The 22,123-nt window shown below is 39.8% G+C and overlaps 1 protein-coding gene across 3 annotated transcripts in view; it reads right to left on the reverse strand.

Annotated features, from left to right (window-relative positions):
* Positions 1–13,372: 13,372 nt before the first annotated feature.
* Positions 13,373–22,123, reverse strand: part of LOC126691565 (sterol 3-beta-glucosyltransferase UGT80A2-like) — a 46,168-nt gene continuing 37,417 nt past the window's right edge. For 2 of the 3 annotated variants that reach the window (XM_050386591.1, XM_050386585.1), the window contains one exon: positions 13,373–13,859. In XM_050386591.1, coding sequence (XP_050242548.1) covers positions 13,677–13,859 — 183 coding nt within the window. In that variant the 3' untranslated portion in view covers positions 13,373–13,676. The remainder of the gene's footprint in view (positions 13,860–22,123) is intronic. The other variant, XR_007644804.1, reaches the window with a different exon arrangement.

Below are 22,123 nucleotides of genomic sequence, written 5' to 3' on the forward strand. Positions count from 1 at the left end.
GCCATTTGATACATGCTATAGGATGAGGACAAAGAGAATTAATGGGAGTCTTTACTATTTTAGGGAGAGGGAGAGGTAGTGGCTCCACAACTGTCTGACCTTCACTAAAAATGGGAAGGTTGTTTGTCATGAGGCATAGTCTGAAAATCCTTAGTGGGATTACGCCCAACTAAGCATGGTTAGAAGATAATGGAAGGGTACCTGGCTAACATGGGCAATGGGCATCATGTAAAAAGGTTGAATGCCTGCAACGGACAAAAGAGATAAGGGTGAGGGCAAAAGGGTGAAAATAAGTATCAAATTTTGGGTATAAAAATTGGGAACATTACCCATGAATGGGTAACATAGAAGTCAAGGAAGAACATATGAGGAAATAGATAAAGAAAGGGAGAAAAAGCATAAAGCAAATTAGGAAGAAAATTAATGATAACCTAGGCAATCAGAAGAGAGAGTAAGATAATGAAGAAGACAAAAAATGGAAAGAAAGCAAAACTTGAGTGAAGAGGAAAATTAGAGTATTCATAGCAAGTGTATAGCATATATCACTAGGACTCCTTTCCCTACCTCAAAAAGCATAAAACCAAACTCTCTACAATCTCCTAAAAATGACTACTCTAACTCATGTTCCAAACCATACAACTTTATAGTCTTGAGATCTTTTCAATCAATACCCTATTGAGAACACTTTTGCTCATAATTATATATGCTGAAATTTTTATTATTTTTCACTGTTGTAACATGCATTAGTTTTTCATTTGAACTAATCATTATTGTGGGGGGTCCGAGGACTAAGGAGGATCAGACCGAGGAATAACTTGCATAGTCCAGGCCCAAAGGGGTAAATAAGCTCCGAGGATTTCACCCACCCGTGGATGGAAATAGAATCAGGACAATTGGTGTCCTGTGGAGTTCCAGGGAAAGGAGAAGAGATAGTGACGGAGGCAAGGATGGTGGGAGGAAGTTTCCTAAAGGGTATACTTCCCCCCTCCGCATTGAATGCCCTACACCAACCTTATCAGCTGCATTAAAGTGGAAATGACCCTTAAACAGTAAATTCACAGCTAGCAGCCCCTTCTACCACCTTCAACAGAGTTTTGATGGGACAAGTATCCTGAGGAACGCCTGGAGGCATACAGGTGGAGGGCTAGGATGCAAGGAAAGGGAATATAAAAGGAAGGGAATCTCCCAAAAAAAGAGGATGAAAATTTTTTCTTTAAGAAACAAAAAAACAGGGAAGTGAACAGTGTATTATCTGGTATAAAACTTGAAACAATTATATATAAGAGACTAATCCTTGGACCAGCCCGAAGAGAACATTATTCTCAATTACTACTTAAATTAGACTTATCTGTTACTTTGGGCTCTTCAGCCTTAGACTTGAACTTAGCTTAGAATTGCACTTGAAGTATTTTCTCACTCTCTTTAGAAAATTCTATTGTCTGGGCTTGGTTTGAAAGACAAGGTACCACTGTTCTTAGTGGACTTGGGCCTTTACTTTTTGAGCACCTACAATTGGAGCTGTCTATGGGAAGCAATCTGTAATCTTCTTCTTTCAAGCTATGGCTAACTCCAGGTAGAACAAAGGGGAATCCATTGGCTCACAGCATGTGGACCACTTTGACAACTTGGAGTAGAGGAGAGATCGAGAGCATAATCGAACTCCAAGCGTTGGGTTGGAAACGCTGTATACAGAATGTACTAATAGGAATCACTTAAGAACGGGGATTCATGTGTCCCATGAACAAGAGAATCGAAATATTAGGTCGGAGATTAATTATTTGTGCAAAAAGTTGCGCTGTAGGGCGCACGATAGGGAAGATCGAACACCCCCATTAAGCTCAAGATCTAAAGATGGCAGCTACAAACTGAGGTCAAGGACTCCCCCTAGTGAATCTTTCTCTGCATCTTCATGCTTGGATAAGGTGGAGAGGCACAGTAAGAGGCATAGAGAGAGCTTATTCCCTAAGAGCATGGGAAATGACGCAATGAGCAAAGCTTTACACCAAATTGCTAAGTCACCCTTTACGCGAAGAATTGATAGGGCCAAGCTACCTCATCTTTTCACCCAACCCACCTTTACTATTTACAATGGGAGAACATACCCCATGGAGCATGTGAGTCACTTTAATCAAAGGATGGCCATTCACTCGGGGAACGAGGCCCTTATGTGCAAGGTTTTCCCTTCCAGCCTCGGACCTATTACCATGAGGTGGTTCGATGGACTAGAAGAGGATTCTATAGGTTCTTATGAAGAGTTGACATAGGCCTTCGGAGATAGGTTCGTGACATGCAGTAGGGTCCCAAGGCCTCTAGACTCCTTATTATCCATGGCAATGAGAAAGGGGGAGACACTCAAAATCTATTCTAACAGATACAGGGAGAAATTCAATGAAATTGGTGGGGATTTTGAGGATGTGGCCATCAAAACCTTCAAGGTTAGGCTCCCAACAGAACATGACTTAAGAAAATCCTTGACTATGAAGCTCGCCAAAGGTATGCGTCAGCTCATGGACTGCATTAACAAGTATAAACAGGTTGAGGAAGAGAGTTTGCTAGCCAACCATCAAGAGCTAACACACAAGTAGTCAACTCAGTGTTTAAGGAGCTAGTGTATCAAATCCTTGAGAAGATAAAGAATGAGCCATATTTCAAATGGCCCAATAAGATGGGAAGAGACCCATCCAAGCGCAATGAAGGCCTTTACTGCCATTATCATTAAGATAGAGGTCACACAACCAAAGACTGCAAAACTTTACAAGATCATCTGGATCAGTTAGTGAAAGTAGGGAAACTGAAGCAGTTTATGCACCAGCCTCAGGGGCAAACAAATCAAACTGGAGCAGAGTATCAAAAAGAGGTTGCTCCTCGGCCACCTCTGGGAACAATTAATGTGATTTTTACCACCCCTAGTCGTGGTGCAGATTCACTTTCGGGCATTATTTCAGTAACCTCAAATCCAAAGTGTAAAGAGCAAGTCCAAGAATCTAAAAGAGTTAGACATGAAGCATTGCCAACTCTAGGCTTCTCGGAAGAGGATAAGGTGGGGACTTTTCAACCCCATGATGATGCACTGGTTGTGACCCTACATATTAAGGGCTATGATGTAAAGAAGGTACTGGTGAACCAAGGAAGTGGAGCTGAATTTATGTACCTAGACTTGTATAAGGGCCTGAATTTCAAGCCCGAGGATATAAGCAAGTATGATTCCTCGTTGGTCGGATTTGATGGGAGAATAGTAATTCCCCATGGAATGATTAGGCTCCTTGTTCAAGCAGGGAATGAAGTTGTGCAAGTTAACTTCACTGTGGCTGAAGCTTACTGCCCCACAGCTATTTTGGCTAGGCCTTGGCTTCATGCCATAGGAGAGGTATCATCTACTTTGCAGCTTAAAGTAAAATACCTCACCGAGGGCCGGGTAGGGGAACTTGTTGGAAGTCAGGAAATGGCCAGGCAGTACCTAGTGGTTGCTATCAAACAACAATCATTGAAAAAAGTTGTTTCTACCTCAAAAGAGGTCCCATAGCAATTAACTGACCCCGAGGGTGAAATTGGGATTAAGCAACAGGGGATACTCTGTGAGGAGTTAGACAAAGTGATGATTGGGTCAAATGTGGATAGATATTTCCAAGTTTGTGCTTAAATACCCCCTAAGGAAAAAGAGAAGCTAGTAGGTCTTTTGAATGATAACGTGGATTTTTTTGCATGGAGTGCTTATGAGGCACCGGGGATTGACCTGGACTTTATATGCCATCACTTGACTATAAATACTAGGGCTGTACCAAAGAGACAACCACTTCAGCGCTCTTCAAAGGAGCATGCCGAGGCAGTGAAGGATGAGGTGATCAAACTCAAGCAAGCAGGGGCAATCAAGGAGACTTTTTACCTTGAATGGTTGGCTAACACTGTGGTGGTAAAAAAGAAGAATGAAAAGTGGCAATTGTGTGTGGATTTCACGGATTTGAATAAAGCATGTCCAAAGGATCCCTTTCTTGTGCCTCAGATTGACTAATTAGTCGATGCGACTATCAGACATCCTCTGATGAGTTTTCTAGAAGCCTCCCAGAGGTATCACCAAATACCTTTAGCCCAACCCGACCAAGAGAAGACAGCTTTCCGAACCCCAACTGAGAATTACCACTACTGGGTAATGCCTTTTGGCTTAAAGAATACTAGATCTACATATTAAAGGATGATGACCCGAATGTTTAAGTCTCAAATTGGGAAAACTGTGGAGGCATATATTGATGATATAGTTGTGAAGAGTAAGCAGACTTCGAAGCATTTGACTGACTTGGAGGATGTGTTCAAGGTGCTTAGGGAACACAAATTGTGACTTAATGCTTCTAAGTGCTCTTTTGGTGTTAGTTCGGGCAAGTTTTTGGGTTATATGATCACTCATCAGGGAATTAAGGTTAATCCCGATCAAATTAAAGCCATAAATAACCTATATCCACCTCAAAATCTCAAAGAAGTATAGAAGCTAACAGGAATGACGACAGCTCTGAATAGGTTCATCTCTCGATCAGCAGACCGCTGCCTGTCGTTCTTTTAGTTTCTCCACAAATGGAAGAATTTTGAGTGGACAAAGGAGTGCATTGATGCCTTCGAGGAATTAAAGAGGTACTTGTCTCATTCTCTTGTCCTTTCCTGACCAGAGAAGAAGGAGGTCTTGTACGCTTATATAGTAGTTTCTAACCATGCAATAAGCCTAGTCTTGCTTAGAATAAATGATGGAGTGCAAAGGCCTGTCTACTATGTCAGCAAATACTTGCAAGAAGCCAAAATTCGTTCTTTACCCTTGGAAAATGCAATTTTGGCCATTATACATGCGACGAGGAAACTCCTTCATTATTTCCAAGCACATACAGTGGTGGTTTTTACCTAGCTCCCTTTGCAGGCACTGCTTCGAAAATTTGATCACACGAGGAGGATTGCCAAATGGGGGACGATGCTCAGGGCTTTTGATATTAAGTATATGCCCCGTACGGCTATAAAGGGACAAGTCCTAACTGACTTGGTTGCTGAGTTTACAATGGAATTTGTGGAAAACAAGGTGTTAGGCTCTGAGATCGTGGTAGTCTCTACTCCTAGCTTTCCAACTTAGGAATTTTATACTGATGGTGCAACTAATTAGAAAGGATCCGTTGTGGGAATTATCATAATATCCCCCGAGAGTATAACTATGGAAATATCCTTGAGGTTGAGATTTCCAGCCACAAACAATGAAGTAGAATATGAAGCTTTATTCTCAAGGATGGCAATGGTTAGCAATTTGGGAGGAAAGGTCATAGAAGTCTTCTTCGGATTCAAGGTTAGGGGTTGGGCAAGTTAATAGAGAATTTAAGGCTAAGGACCAACTAATGCAAGGATATCGCAGTAAAGTTAGGCAAGCTCAAGTCAACTTCGAAGCCTTCTCTTTGAAGTAGATCCCAAAGGGCCAGAAATCTCATGCAGATTCGTTGGCTATGTTGGCCATCTCTTCAGGGTCAGGACTTCCTCGGGTTATCATTGTCGAGGATATGATGGTTTCTAACCATAATGATCAGACACCGAGAAAGATACATAGCATACAGGTTGGACCAAGTTGGATGGATCCATTAGTCTCATTCTTAAGAAGTGGATCACTACCTGAAGACAAAGGTGAGGCTGAGAAGATTCGAAGGAAAGCTTCACAGTACTGGCTTTCTGAAGAGCATAAGCTGTATAAACATTCCTATTCAAGACCGTATTTGTTGTGCGTCCATCCTGAAGCTGTGGAACCCTTGTTGGAAGAGTTACATGAAGGGATTTATGGGAGTCATACCGGGGGAAGGTCCTTGTCACATAAAGCTCTCACCCAAGGGTATTGGTGGCCTAATATGCAGAGGGCTGCCTAAGATTATGTTAAGAAGTGTGACCAGTATCAAAGATATGCCCCAAATATCCACCAACCTGGGGGAATCTTGAATCCACTCTCTAGTCCATGGCCGTTTGCTCAATGGGGCTTGGACATAATGGGGTCATTCCCAAGGGCTGTAGGAAACTGAAGATGGCTTCTCATCGGGACCGACTACCTCATAAAACGGGTTGAAGCCAAGCTATTGTCTAACATTAGGGATGTGGATGCAGAAGTTTGTTTGGAGGAACATTGTAACCAAATTCAGGATTCCCCATACATTGATCTCAGACAATGGGCTCCAATTTGACAATAAGGCTTTTAGAAGGTATTGTGGGGAGTTAGGTATCAAAAATAGGTATTCCACCCAAGCCTATCCACAGGAAAACGGGCAAACAGAAGTAGTTAATAAATTCATAGTTAGTGGATTAAAGAAGAGGCTAGATGAGGCGAAAGGGAAATGGGTGAACGAGTTACCACATGTACTATGGGCATATCGTACCACACCCCGAAGATCAACTGGGGAACCTTTGTTCTCAATGACCTATGGGTCCAAAGCATCATACCTCTCGAAACAGGGTTCCCAACCTTGAAAACAAATCAATTCAGTGTGGAAGAAAACAACTGTCTACTATCAACAAGCTTGGAGTTAGTTGAAGAAAAGAGAGAGGTAGCCATGGTTAAAATGGCACATTATCAGCTGAAACTCAAGCAAGGGTATGACAAGGGAGTTAAGGTGAGGCCAATGGTTCTTAGAGACCTAGTCTTAAGGAAAGTAGTGGGACCAATGAAGAATCCATCATGGGGAAAATTAGGGCCTAATTGGGAAGGCCCATATCGAATTACCTTAGTAATGGGTATTGGGGCCTATTACTTAGAAGATTTGGATGAGAATATTGTTTCTCGTCCATGGAATGTAAATAATTTGTGTAGATATTATTATTAATAATACTTTGGATTCGATCCAATTCTTACTCTTTTGATGTTTGGTGCTCGGTTTACAAAAGGTTGTTCGTTAAGATTAACCCTTGTGTGAAATTGGTTAAGTGTTAAATAGAACCTTGGCCTTGTTCGACTCCTCGGGTCACAAACCTTGGGTAAACCCTTATATGAAAGTGTTAAACAGAACCTTGGCCTTGTTCGACTCCTCGAGTCACAAGCCTTGGGTAAATTAACCCTTACATGAAATTGGTTAAGTGTTAAACAGAACCGTGGGCTTGTTCGACTCCTCGGGTCACAAGCCCTAGGTAAATTAACCCTTATATAAATTGGTTAAGTGTTAAACAGAACCTTGGCCTTGTTCGACTCCTCGGGTCACAAGCCTTGGGTAAATTAACTTTTATGTGAAATTGGTTAAGTGTTAAGCAGAACCTTGGTCTTTTCCGACTCCTCGGGTCACAAGTCTCGGGCAAATTAGTACTTGTAAGAAACTAGTTAAGTATCGAGAAAAGTTAACCCTAAGGTAAATAAGGTACAATCCAGAAGTTTGATTATAAGTCTATCCAAGCTCCTGGATCATACTTCTAAGGTTAAGTTAAATTTAAGACGGTTTAATATATTTAAGGCTATACATTCTAGTCGGTAGAACATATGCTATATTTGGCAAAGTAGAAAATTGAAAGTTATGCAAAACAGGAATGTAACAAAGCTTGGATATTTTCATTTAAATTTAAGAGTTGATTACAAAGCGACAGAAAGAAAAGGAAAGGAAGACAAGAGGCGTTAGCTAAACCTAGCCCATTACAAAATCGGCCTAAGTGTTAAACTTGGAAGAACTAGGCTACAACCTCCTTCTCTTTCTCCTTCTTCTTCTTTTTCAACTGCTCAACTTTTGCAACTTCTTATGTTTCTAACTCCACCACTAAGGTTGGAGTTTGTTGTTCTTTTTCTTTTCCAGCAGAAGGCACAGAAGTTGGGGCTGCTGTGGACTTGGGTACCAAAGAGGTAGAGCTTGGATTGAGAGGAAGAAGGGCAGAACTAGGAGCAATGCGAAGTGCTAAAGGGTAATAAAACTTATTGGTTCCCCTCATATCAGAGTCAACATTAACTCTAGCAGCATTAAGGGCTTCGCCCCAAACTTCAAGACAGAAGCCCTAGCTACATCTCTGAGCTGAGTAGTTAGGATTTGGGCAGTTTTGGTCATGCCAGCGTCATACGCAACTTGTTCGACCTTCGCTTTCTCAAAATCCTTGCCCTCGAGTTGTTTATGCTGAAGTTTAATCTGCTCACTAGCTAAGTCTAGTTGTGTTTTAGCCTTCTTCAGAGAAACCTATAACTCCTCGGCCTGCTTCTCAAACCCTCCTAGGGCAACCTCGGCATTTTTACACCGTTTCTCGGCCTTAGGCAGATAAAAAAGTAAGTCTTTGTACTTTTTCTCAGCATAAGCTAGGGTCTTATCTAATTGAGCTAGTTTACTCTTTGCCTCCTGAGATTTTGATAGAGCATGGTCAACCCACTCCTCGGCCACAAAGGATGCTTGCACAGTCTATTTTTAAAGAAAATGCATGTACATGTTACAATTTTAACATAAAGAACATGAGAAAGTTGCAATAAAACAATGGTGCAGAAACTAAAATTTGCAAGACCCCTCTTTAGTGAAAGGAGCACCTCACGTTTTCTCAACCCCTTGAGCTCCTACACGTCATCAAGAAGGGGTAGAGCCTTCTCTAGACACAAAGACACCTATCCGGACCTACCCTTCTAAGCATCCCTAAGGGATGCCTCAGATGTGACGGGGTTTTCTGAACTGAGCATGAAGGCTGGGTTCCATATGGTAGCCTTGGAAAGCTACTCCCCTTTAGTGCCTTTGCCGACCCTGGCAGTAGTACCTTTCTTTTGCTGCACCCTTGTAATTCTGGGCTCTTTGGAAAGCAGCTGTTAGGTGGGTTAGGGTATCTCCCCTTCTTCAGAACTCTTAGTCTGCTTCCCTCTCTTTCTCTTCTTCTCAAAGGAATCCGTAACAGAGGTGTGAGATGGGGCAAGAGTAGGTGGCTAGCGTACAATAGGAACCACGAGAGCATTTTCCCTAGCATGGGTAGTGAGTAAGGCTAGAAAGTCAGGCGTTTTCTCTTCAAGCACCATGGCCTCAGGAACGTCAACTGCTTCTTGGCTGTAACTAACTTAAGCAGCAACAAGGCAACAGTGGGTAGATACTGGAGGATCTTCGATGTTTGTCCGATAAAAGACTTCAAAGTCCTTTTTTATGTCTTCCTGAGTAGGTTCAGACGTTGGCTCTCCCTACTCTTTGTTAGAAGGAAGAGGTTGCTCGTGGGAATAAAGGAGCTTGGTTGCAAGTGGCGGGCAATTAAGCGTCCTGAGTACCGGATAAGGGTGGTTTGGTCAGGAATCCGGGGATAGCTACATCAATCAAGGCAAGCCTCGGGTCTTTGGCTTTGATCACGTGTTTGGGAGATTGGAAACAAGTGGAGATGGGCTTGAATCCTAAGATTACGTGTACCGCCCGAAGCTGTCTATCTTGATGAAGGAAGATCTCTGATTGTAGAATTTGGTTAAGATCAGCAAAGTTCACTAGATTTTTGTTCAAGACAATGTGAAACTCATTTGCCAAGAAAACAAAAAACAAAAGGAGTCAGTTCAAAGATTTTTTTTTTTTTTTTTTTTTTTTTTTTTGAAGGCAAAAATGGCAAGATAAGGAGATAGGGCAATCTAAGTTACTCTAAGGCCTTAGGTATCCCACCTGGTTCCCCATCTTGGGTAGGGCAGTGCAAAACGTCATGCCATTCACCTGAGACAATAAGGAAATCTTCGTCCATACCCTTATTCGACTTAGAAATACAATAAATCAACTTAACAAAGGGTACTCTACACCTAAAATAGTAACTCGTATCTTTTCCTTTTTGGCAATTATAGACCCAACTTACGTCATAACGCATAAGGTTGGTTCCCATTTTTCAGTTTATCATGTCTACACTACCGAAGATCCTAAAAAGGTTGGGAGAACATTGGATCAGGGATAACCTAAAGTTAATGAGAAAATCCCTAGTTACCCTACCCATGGGAATTTCCATTCCGCCTTCTATAAAGACGATAATGGGAATAACCACTGCCCCAGGTGGTTTATTCATAAGCAACCACTCTCCTAGTTCACAATGTTGAAGTTCAGCATTTTCTAGGATTCTATACTTAGCCCTAAAAGCTGCCATGCCCTCGAGTGTATCAATTAGTTTAGCAAATCTACCCATATTTTCCTATCAAGTGAAATAAATAGGAAAGAAAGAAAAAAAAATCTTTATAATGTTGGAAGAAGGGCCAAAGGCACTTATGAGCGCTGGAAGAAGATTTCCTCAGACTACTGCTTCAAAGAAAATTTGTAGAAAGCATGTAAATGGAAAAAAAATCACCCCCATTCCCTCTTTATATAGGAGTTGAAAAGGAGCGGTAAATTTCCCGCTCATAAATTCCAGGGAATTGGGACCGTTGGATCACCATCGCACTATAGAATGTGGGGGACAAGCAACCGCCTGATGCAATAACTACAAGAACGTGGATACTGAAACGTTAGGAGTGTTTAGAACACAAGTGAAATGACGTCTCCACGTGGGAACATGCTTAGCACGTACCAGCCTCCCCATTACTACTAAAACCTTACTCTTAGAGTAACTCCTAATAGCAAAGGTTTTAAGGGGCTATTGTGGGGGGTTCAAGGACCGAGGATCAATTTGAAGACTGAGGAGGATCAAATCATGGAATAACTTGCATAGTCTAGGCCCAAAGGGGTAAATAAGCTCCGAGGATTTCGCCCACTCGAGGATGGAAATAGAGTTAGGACAATTGGTGTCCTGTGGAGTTCCAAGGAAAGGTGAAGAGATAGTGACGGAGGCAAGGATTGTGGGAGAAAGTTTCCTAAAGGGTATACTTCCCCCCTCCGCATTGAATGCCCTACACCAACCTTATCATCTGCATTAATGTGGAAATGGCCCCTAAACAATAACTCCACAGCTAGCAGCCCCTTCTACCACTTTCAGTAGAGTTTCGATGAGGCAAGTATCCTGAGGAATGCCTAGAGGCATACAGGTGGAGGGTTAGGATGCAAGGAAGGGGAATATAAAAGAAAAGGAATCTCCCAAAAAAAGGGGGTAAACATTTTTTCTTTAAGAAACAAAAAAAAATAAGGAAGTGAATAGTGTATTATCTAGTGTGAAACTTGAACCAAATATATATAAGAGATTAATCATCGGACCAGCCCGAGGAGAACATTATTCTCAATTACTACTTAAATTACACTTATCTTTTACTCTGTGCTCTTCAGCCTTAAACTTGAACTTAGCTTAGAATTGCACTTGAAGTATTTTCTCACTCTCTTTAGAAAATTCTATTGTTTAGGCTTGGTTTGAAAGTCAAGGTGCCACTGTTCTTAGTTGGCTTAGGCCTTTACTTTTTGAGCACCTACAATTATATATATATATATATATATATATATTTGTATCTTTGGAGTGTTCTTTGCTTTGTGCATAGACTGGTTCCCAAGCGCCTCATGGAGAGAGAACCAAACCCAATTCTTCACACCTATCTGCAGAAGCCTTGACCCAAAGAAAGAAAAAAAAAAAAAAAAAAAAAAAAAAAAAAGATATAATTGATTGGATTGAAATATCAAACTATTAGTCATTGAGATATATCATTTATAATTAGTTTTGTGAGAAATATACTAACTTCTCATGTTCCAAATTAGGAGGCAATTCAATTCATGATCCAAATTAGGTGGCAGTTCGTTGACTTGTGAGGTACCCTTAGATTAAGGGTGCGTTTGTTTTGGGGGAAAATGATTTCAGGAAATCATTTTCCCCCAAACCCGCATGTTTGGCAGCAACGGAAAATGAAATTTTCCGGAAAATCATTTCCTGTTGACCAACATTTACTCCTTTGACCCGGAAATGATTTTACACTCTCATTTTCACTTCAAATCATTTCCGGAGAGAGAGAGAGAGAGAGAGAGAGCCCAGATCGGAGAGAGAGAGGAAGAATCCGATCGTCGATCGCACTGCTCGTCGATCGCGCCGCTCGTTGGACGATCGCACCGATCTCGCCTCCGCTCGATCTCGCCTTCACCGTGTGATCTCATCTTCTCCTCCGCCGCGCAATCTCAATTTGACCGGATTTGATGAGTTTTTTTGCTAGGTTTTGTTTCTTTTGCTGGATTTTTTTGCGCGATCTCAATTTCACTTACATGAGTGTGTATGGAAAATTGGGTATGTAAAGCATTTTCTGTAAAAATGTTTGAATGAACCAAACACCGGAATTGATTTTCCGTAAAACGAATTTTGTGGCAGCCAAACACATGAAAACATTTTCCTTTCTGGAAAATAGCATTTCCGGAAAATGGAATATTTTCTGGAAATGCTTTTACACGAAGCAAACACAACCTAAAATGAATAAATAAATAAGTGATACAGAGGTTGATCACTCGGAAAAGACACAGGTTAAATACAGGGCCGTGACTCAAACATCATGTGAACTTGAGGAATTACAAATTGGTGTGAATATACAACTATGTATTGTAAACCTGGGATGTCCTTCAAGGAGACTATACTAGAACGCTATCCACCATGCTGACTGCTGACTGCCTTTAATGTGCCCTTCTTGGAATTTCATATTTTATTTATTTTAAGTTTAGTTTATATTTTTTCAATTTAATATTATCTCCCTCTTAATCTGTTATTATTTGATAATTTTATTAGTGGTTCAAGAATTATGATTTTAACATGTGTATACAATTTATAAATTTATGTTAAAATGATTTTATTCTGGACATTTTTTTTTATTTGAAAGATCACTATACACAAATTTTTTTACAATTGTTTATGCTTAATTATTTTCTATTAACCTTATAAAAATGTTTAAATTTTTTTAGACATTTTTAGTAAAATTTTCTTATTTATTACTATTAAATTAATTAGGACATCATCACGGTTTGACCTCAATTGAATCTCGGTCGGTCCAACCATAAAAATGCTTGAACTCTCCCTTTTTCAGTTTTTGAAATGTCTAAGAGAGTTTTGTGTATGCATAAGTAGTAGGGGCAAAATTAATCTCTTCGTAATTACCCTCTTATGTAATATTTACATGTTATGTTGATTTTAACCCCCAACAACACACTTCCCAAGAATAACAACAGTCACGAAAATGGCAAATACGAAAGAATCACTTGTTTACGTAAAAGAAGGCTTATGTAAGTACATGCTATGAGGAATAATCAACCCGTTAGAATAATTGCATTTCCTGACTATAAAATTTGCAGTTGTTTGCTGATAGCAGATAATGATGTTTAGAAATAACAAAAAATCCAAAAGCACATCCATGGTGCCCACTCTAACTTTTGATAGGAAGATTTATAAATGAGTACTTCTAATTTGAAAACTTATAGAATTTAGATGCATTATCTAACAAATAATTTTTTAACTCCACTAGATACACCAATAGTCTCCTACTATTTAGAGTTAACAAGAATGAAGAACCACGTTAACAAACGTTACACAATGATAAATGAACGAAATCATCTTCAAAGTTCCATGTAATCAGTCCCATACACGAGCAACACGACAACAGTGAGAAGATACATGTAATGTAATCAGGTAAGGATTAAGTAATTATACCATTATCTGATAAACTGGGTAACTGAAACTGAAAAAATTCCGGCAAAATCACAATTATTAATTTTTTGTTTTCTTTAAAACGCTAGCCAAAATACTAAGCTACTGTTTCGTTTTAAAAAAATATCTTAAGCCATATTTGAAGTACCAGAATCTCACAATGTTATGACTGTAATGACAAAAGAGACGGAAAATCAACCCAAAAATGAGCAACCAAAACATTGCCGAATCGAAAAGACTTTTGAGTGCTCATGCAATGGCTTAATCTCTTCCTTAGATAGTTTAGGAGGAAAATGCTTGTGAAAGGCTTTCACTGCTCCTGTCACCCCATCTTCATTTTTCATGGCATCAGCCACCTCAACAGCACGCTTCTTGACCTGCATAAGGCAAAGAAGAAAAATTTACTAATCCTGTCCATTGATTTAATTGAGCATTGCTATGCCAAAGACAAGAAAAATATACTAATTCTGTCCATTAATTTAATTGGGCATTTGCTATGCCAGAGACAGGCAATAAGGCAGAATATTTCTTTTAAACTTAAAATTCTCAAACTGATAAGACATATGAACCCTTATTTGCATTATGTCAATCCTCACTTGCAAGATGTAGAATTACATCTCAAATCTTTATATATATGGCTTTTCCTCATTGTTTTTAGGAAAATATTGTTCTTTCCTTGTGAATTGAAATCTATTATGTTTGCTAGAACATGACAATTTAAGACTCCGTAACTTTCATTACTACCCCAGTATACCTAGAGGTGTAATGAGTTTTATTCATGTCCGGATGTATTTACAAACGTTTGCCATGTTTAACATTGGACTCTAAAAAGTGAGATAAGGAAATATGATCTGGCTCAAAACATTGTCCATTGCCTATAATCATTATATATGTAAAAGCTGTGGATCCTCACCTACAATACCTCAAGGACAAGGTTCTGTCATGGCACTCTCTTTGAAAAGGAAATTGGATTGCTCTTTTATTAGAGTTCACATCTTTTAAAATATATTTTGTTGTGTACTAGGGGCAAAACATTAATATCATGTACTTTATATATAAATAATATTTTATGTGTTAGGGTTGACTTATCAAACCCTAAACACCTTCACCTTAAACAACATGGTATCAGAGCCACCAACCCACCACTGTCGTTAATCCTCCGACCACCACCCACCGATACTATTATCGCCAGAAATCATAACAGCACCTCGCTAGCTCCAACGACCCTAACACAAACCTCCGACGATCTCGATTTAGTGGCTAAAGGAGTTCTCCAGCATCAATGACCCTCTCTCAGGTCTTGCGACACCAGATCGATGTCGCCTAACCACGAGAGAGGCAGGGTTTTACTCGCTGGTCCTCGCGCCACTGCCAGAGTATTCAACCGAGGGTTTCAACCATGGTTTGATTTTCTTCTTTTCTTCAATACATTCTGATTATATGGTTAGGTAGCCTCGAGCTTATTTGTTGGACTAGACTTTGTTGGTTGATGTTTAGTGGTGGATTGGGCTTCTTTTTTTCTTTTCTTTTTTGGTGTTGGTATGGATCTGTTGCTGCCTAGTTTTTGGAATAGTTTGGTGTTGATTCTTTGATAGAAGAGTTGCTGTTGGATTCGCTGATTGGTTGGAGTACATTGGTGTGGTTGCTGTTTGAAGTTTGATAGAAAGAAGTTTGATTACGTGATTATTGAACCCCCTGGACCTACAAACCCTAAATTTGCTGATTGGAGAGCCAAAGATGCACAAATTAGGAGTTGCTTGTGGAATAGCATGGAGTCTAAGATCAATTGTAGTTTGGTTTTTTTACCAACTACTAAACTTGTTTGGGAACAAGCCAAGGAACTTTACTCTGGTGTTAACAATTTGAAGCAGATTTATGATCTTCATCAAAATTATTTCTCCTTGAGTTTGAGTGATTTGTCTTTCGAGGACTATTATAACGAGTTTAAGGGTGTATGAGAAGAACTCAATATTTATCAGCCCATCTCCGTTAATGTTAAAACTATGAAGAAACAACGAGATTCTATGCATGTTGCTCACTTCCTCTCTGGATTGCCTAAAAGTTTGAATCCGGTAAAATCACAAATTTTAGCTAGTCTAGACCTCCCTTCATTGAGTGAAGTTTTTGGTAGACTTCGATAGGCCACATTATCTAACTCGAGTACTGCCTCTCTCTTCCTCTAGTACTGATGCATTACCTTCTCGTGATAAATCTGCCTTTACCACTTATATGGGGAGTAATAGAGGTGGTCATGGAGGTCAAGGTCGTGGGGGCCGAGGTCATGGAGGTCATGACCAAGGGGGCTGTGGTAGTGAAGAAGAAGGTTGTGGTAGTGAACAAGGGGGTTGAGGTAGAGGACATGGTCTTCGTAAGTGCACTTATTGTCATGGTGAGAATCATACAGTAGAGTAAACTTTTGTTGGGAGTTGTATGGTAGACCCTCAGCTCACCAAGCTAGTTTTCAAGTTGAAGAACTGCCTTCACAGTCACTTCCACCAACATCTAGAGTAGTCTCTATTCCCAAGGAAGAGTACAATCGCCTTTTGTCTCTGCATTCCAACTTTGTTGGGTCTGTTATTACTTCTACTTTGGCTCAACAACCTACTTCCACTGCTTGTCTTGCCACTCAGGACCCTTGGGTCATTGACTCAAGTGCTACTAATAATATGATAGGTACCTCATGTTTACTCTCTGACCTTGAGCAATCTAGTAGTCTTCCCAATGTTACATTGGCAGATGGCTCAGCCACTACAATTTCTGGTTTGGGCACTGCCAATCTTAGTCCTAATCTCTCTCTCATCTGTCTTATATATTCCTCATTTTCTTTTTAATCTTTTGTCCATTAGTAAGCTTACTAAACTTTTGAATTGTGCTGCCATTTTTTTATCCACTCATTGTATCTTTCAAGGTCTCAAGACGGGGAATATTATTGGAGGAGGGCTCGAAGCCACTGGACTTTATTACCTAGATCGATGTGGTTCTTCTAGTTTAGTGGTTTCTCATTTGTCTATCTCACCTCTTCAGCATCATTGTCGCCTTGGTCATCCATCTCTCCAAAATTTGAAGTCATTAGTTCCGTCATGTCATCAAATTGAGTCTTTACAATGTGAAGCATGTCAATTGGGTAAACACCATAGGGTGCATTTTGCCTCTAGGCGTGAGAGTCGTGTTAGTAGTCCTTTTCATTTAGTTCATTTTGATTTTTTTTTTTTTTGATAAGTAATAAGGATTCATTGATATCAAAATAGAGAGACACCCAAGTACACAGGAAGTATACAAGGGTGAACAAATTAAAAACGAATATTACAAAAGTCAAGTAAATCCAAAATAGTAGAAAAAGGTTAGTTTCTCCACACAGAGAACCAATCAAATAAGGTTCGGAGAAAAAGAAGCTTGAGATCAGGCATGGAACGCTCAATGTCTTCAAAACACCTACTATTTCTCTCCTTCCAAATACACCACATCAAACAAAGAGGAACGACCTTCCAAATATCTCCATTACGATGGCAACCAAAACGACCTTGCCAGCAAGCCAAGAGCCCAACAACAGACAAAGACATGACCCAACTAACTCCAAATAAACCAAAAACCATATCCCATAGCTCCGAAGCAACCGGGCAATGAAGGAAAAGATGGTCAACACTTTCACTATTACACTTGCACATATAACACCAATCCAAAATGCAAACCTTTCTTTTCCTTAAATTGTCAATTGTTAGACATTTCCCCAAGGCTGCGGTCCAGACAAAAAAAGCCACTCTAGAGGGGATCTTCTGCTTCCAAATGCTTTTCCAAGGGAAAAACTGCTCACTATGGCCAACAAGAAGATGGTAGTATGTACTAACCGTGAACCCCTTACTTTTACAAGGCAGCCAACATCTCTTATCCTCCTCGATTCCCCTTACAGGAGTGCTATAAATGGAATTGATGAAGCTCCTAAAAGCTTCCAATTCACGATTATGCACCTCCCTACAAGGTGTTTATAGCACTCAGTTTAATGCTTCACTTCATATTTTTCGGTCTAATAATACTCGTGAATATTTTTATACATCTTTGTCTCAATTTTTTAATGATCATGGTATAATTCACCAATTTTCATTCCCCCATACTTCACAACAAAATGGTGTTGCTAAACGCAAGACGCGTCAATTATTAGAGGTCACTCGTGCCTTAAAGTTTCATATGCGCATTCCCAAATCATATTGGGATGATGCTGTTCTCCTTGCCTATGACCTGATTAATCGTATGCCTTCCACTATTCTAGGTGGTTAGACCCTTTATACTGTGCTCTCTCCTAATGCACCTTTGTTTCATCTACCTCCTAAGATCTTTGGTTGTGTATGCTATGTTCATATCTTTGGTCCAGGGAGTGACAAACTTAATCTAGGTCCATTAAATGTGTTTTTCTTGGGTATTCTCATACTCAAAAGGGGTACTGATGTTACTCAGCCACTCTTCGTCGTCGTTTCATTAGTGCTGATGTCACATTTGATGAATCTCAATCTTATCTCTCTCCTTCGATTGCTAGTGACAATTCTCCTCCTTGTCTTCCTCTCCTCCCACCTGTGTCTCCTACTGAATCTCCTTAGAAACCACTCTAGTTATAGAGTCGTCAGCAAAAACCTCCAACAGAGACTTCTTCCTCGCCTAGTGATCCGCCTCTTAATCCTGACTCTCTTCCAATTGCTTTGAGCAAAGGTAAGCGTTCTTGTACCTCTCACCCTATCTCTCAATTTGTCTCTTATGGTCACTTGTCTTCATCTCTTCATGCCTTTACCACATCCTTGAATTCTACTACTGTTCCTAAGTCTGTCTAGGAGACTACGTCCATCTCTAGTTGGAAGCCTGCTATGAAGGCAAAAATGTCTGCCTTGTCTAAAAATGCTACTTGGTCTTTAGTTACTCATCCTCCAGGAAAAACTATTGTTGGTTGTCATTGGGTGTATATTATGAAGTATTTGCCTGATGGTTCTATCGAGCGTTTAAAGGCTCACTTGGTTGCCAAAGGGTATACCCAGACATACGGTGTTGACTACAACGAGACATTCTCACCTGTTGCTAAAATTTCTTCTGTCCGGATTTTGATCTCCTTGGCTGCTAATTTGGGCTGGCCACTATTTCAATTAGATGTTAAAAATGCCTTCTTGAATGGCGATTTGAAGGAAGTGGTGTATATGGAGCAACCACCTGGGTTTGTTTCCCAGGGGTAGTCTAGAAAGTGTGTAGGTTGCATAAGGCCATTAATGGTCTTAAACAATCTCCCAGAGCTTGGTTTCGTAAATTCAGTGAAGTAGTGTTGAAATTTGGATTGCAACCTTGCTCCTCTGATCACTGTGTTTTCCCATACCTTTGCAAGAGGAAAGATTTTGTTGATAGTATATGTTGATGATATTATAATCACTGGTGATGACAAGTAGGGTATTGATGATTTAAAAAGATACCTTAAAAAGATACCTTCAAAACGTCTAGATATCATTTGCAATTAGTGTTTTGAGCCAGTATATGAAAGATCCTCGCCTTCCACATTGGGAGGCAGCTATTCGGATTGTGAGGTATCTTAAAGCACATCCAGGCCGTAGTCTTTTGTATAAAGCTAATGGTCACCTACGAATAGAAGCCTACACTAATGCTGATTGGGTTGGATCACCGTCAAATAGAAAATTCACTACTGGGTATTGCACTTTTCTAGGAGGAAACCTGATTACTTGGAGAAGTAAGAAACAAACTATTGTTGCCAGGTCTAGTGCAAAGGCTGAGTATAGAGCCATGGCACACACATCATGTGAGCTTATGTGGATTAAGCATTCACTTGAGGAATTAAGATTTGTTGTGAAGCTACCTATGACTATGCATTGTGATAATCAAGCAGCAATTTACATTGCCTCCAATCCTTTGTTCCATGAATGAACCAAGCATATTGAAGTAGATTGTCATATTACTCGGGAGAAAGTAGAAGATGTGTGTGCCATGGCTACTCCATATGTTTCCACAAAAGTCTAGATTGCTAATATGTTTACCAAAGCTTTATGTAAGACTAGTTTGGGTTTATTATGTAACAAGCTAAGATTGTATGATATATACTCTCCAGCTTGAGGGGGAGTATTATGAGTACTAGGGGCAAAATAGTAATATCATGTACTTCTTTATATATGAATAATATTTTATGTGTTAGGGTTGACTTACAAACCCTAAACACCTTCACCTTAAACAACATATTTAACTCTTTAATATTGAAGTTGTTAATTACATATGATATATTCATTATTTAATTTAGAGTTAAATTTGAATTCTATTGTGTCATTAAATTAAATATTATTTAAATCTTACAAGTTAAGTAACAATTCTATTTCTAAAGTTGCCAAAGAACAATCTATTTCAAAACCACACCATAGAATTCTAATAGTAACTCCTTCGTAGAGTTCTTAAATCTTAACCATCCGTGATTAAATGATTAGTGTAGAATTTGACCAGCCATCAACAATTAAACAAACATTAACTGGCACCATTTTTAGTATCTATGAAACATAGGGGTTGCTCATGGGTCGGTGGGTGAACATTATGACTTGACCGTGTCAAGTGATGGATCTTTGGGCTCGGTGTCAACTATTGGAATGGTTGAATTGAGCTCCCTCCTTTCAAGTGGATGGCCGGACTTCAAACAAGTGATATTTTCAACACAAATTACCCAAAGAGAGAGAGAGAGAGAGAGAGAGAGAGAGAGAGAGAGAGAGAGAAGAAAAAAAGAAAAAGGAAAGAGAGATACACTACCAAGGACCCAAGAATAAAAGATAAAACTATTTGGAATCCTATCTTGGAGAAGATGGAGTGAAGGTTAGCTGGTTGGAAGAGGTTGTATTTATCCAAGGGGGTAAAGTTACCCTTATTAAGAGTACTCTTTCTAGCTTACCTACATATTTCCTTTCTCTTCTCCCTATTCCAGTTAAGGTGGCTAAGAGGATGGAGAAATTACAAAGAGATTTTCTTTGGACTGGTATTGGGGATGATCATAAAATTCATTTAGTAAATTGGTCTAAGGTTTGTAGGCCAGTGAAGAATGGAGGGATAGACATTCGGTGCTTGAGAAGGTTTAATTCAGTCTTATTAGCCAAATGGTTGTGGCGTTATGGTTGGGAGAATGATGCCCTTTGGAGAAGGGTCATTGGGGCGAAGTATGGGAATGAGTGGGGTGGTTGGTGCACAAAATCTGTGTCGGGGGCTTATGGTGTTTGTTTGTGGATGTTCATTAGAAGTGACTGGTTGAATTTTTCCAAGTTCTCTCGGTATGATGTGGGTGATGGTACTCGTGTGAAGTTTTGGGATGATGTGTGGTGTAGGGATCGTCCTCTTAAGGAGGAGTTTCCAGATTTATATAATATTAGTAAGACAAGGGAGGCTTTGGTCCGTGAGGTTATGTGCTACGCAAATGGGAGAGTTTCTTGGGACATTCAGTTTCGTCGCTTAGTGAATGATCAAGAGTCACTTTCTTTGGATTTGTTTTTGATCTTGATCTATTCCACAAAGGTGCAGGGTGTTGGTGCTGACAAACTTTGTTGGAAGCCAGCCTGCAGTCGAGGTTTTAAGGTGAGTGGGTATTATCATTCTCTATCCCCTTCTACTGTCATTCCCTTCCCTTGGAAAATGGTGTGGCAATCGAAGGTTCCTCCTCGGGTTGCTTTTTTCTCTTGGACTGCGGCTTTCGGCAAGATTTTAACTATAGATAATCTTCAAAAAAGGCACTTTGTTGTTCTTGAGCAGTGTTTTATGTGCAAAGGGTGTGGGGAATCTGTAGATCATCTCCTCCTTCACTATCCTATTGCATTTGAGATGTGGAGTATGATCTTCTGCTTGTTTGGTATTTTTTGGGTGATGCCACAAAGGGTAGCAGATTCGTTGGATTGTTGGTCTTGCAATTTCAGGCGACATCGTAATATAGTTATTTGGAGGATTGTGCCGCACTGTTTGATGTGGTGTATCTAGCGGGAACAGAATTCGAGAAGCTTTGAGGATCACAAACGGTCCATTCTTGAGTTTAAGTCTTTTTTCTTTTCTACTCTTCTCGAATGGTGTTTGGTTTTACCTTATTTTTCTTGTATTTCCCTTCCTAGGTTGCTTGATCATTGTACTTTGGTGTCTTGATGTTTTTGCCTCTTTCATATATTTCCTATGTACAGGGCTGTGTTCTTTCAATAAACTTTTTAGTTACTTATCAAAAAAAACTTTAGCAATCTGATGTGAATCTAAAATCAACACAGTACAATACAAATACAACAATCGAAAGAGAAATGGAATTCTGGGCAAAGCCTTCGAAGGGAAAAAGGCAAGTGATAGTGAATGGGTGAGGACCAAGATGCAAGTGATTTCGAAGGCTTAAATGGTCTCTAAGGCAATGATGAAGGGATCACAAGGGTTGACAACAGATAGGGACAACGAGGTCTTGAAAGACAGTGAAGTTGTGTAAGGCTGTCTTTGGAGAGAGAGAGAGAGTATGAAAATCATATGGAAATTTAAAAATATAAGGATTTTCTCCAATGAAAATCATGTGTCTAGATAGATGGGTTTACCGGTCAATTGGGTCAAATTATTGGGTAATTTCTTATAAAACCTGAGACCTGTTTGACATCGAATTAATTATGAAGGAAAA

The sequence above is a fragment of the Quercus robur genome, chromosome 1 (assembly GCF_932294415.1).
Source record: "Quercus robur chromosome 1, dhQueRobu3.1, whole genome shotgun sequence".
NCBI classification, from domain to species: Eukaryota; Viridiplantae; Streptophyta; class Magnoliopsida; order Fagales; family Fagaceae; genus Quercus; species Quercus robur.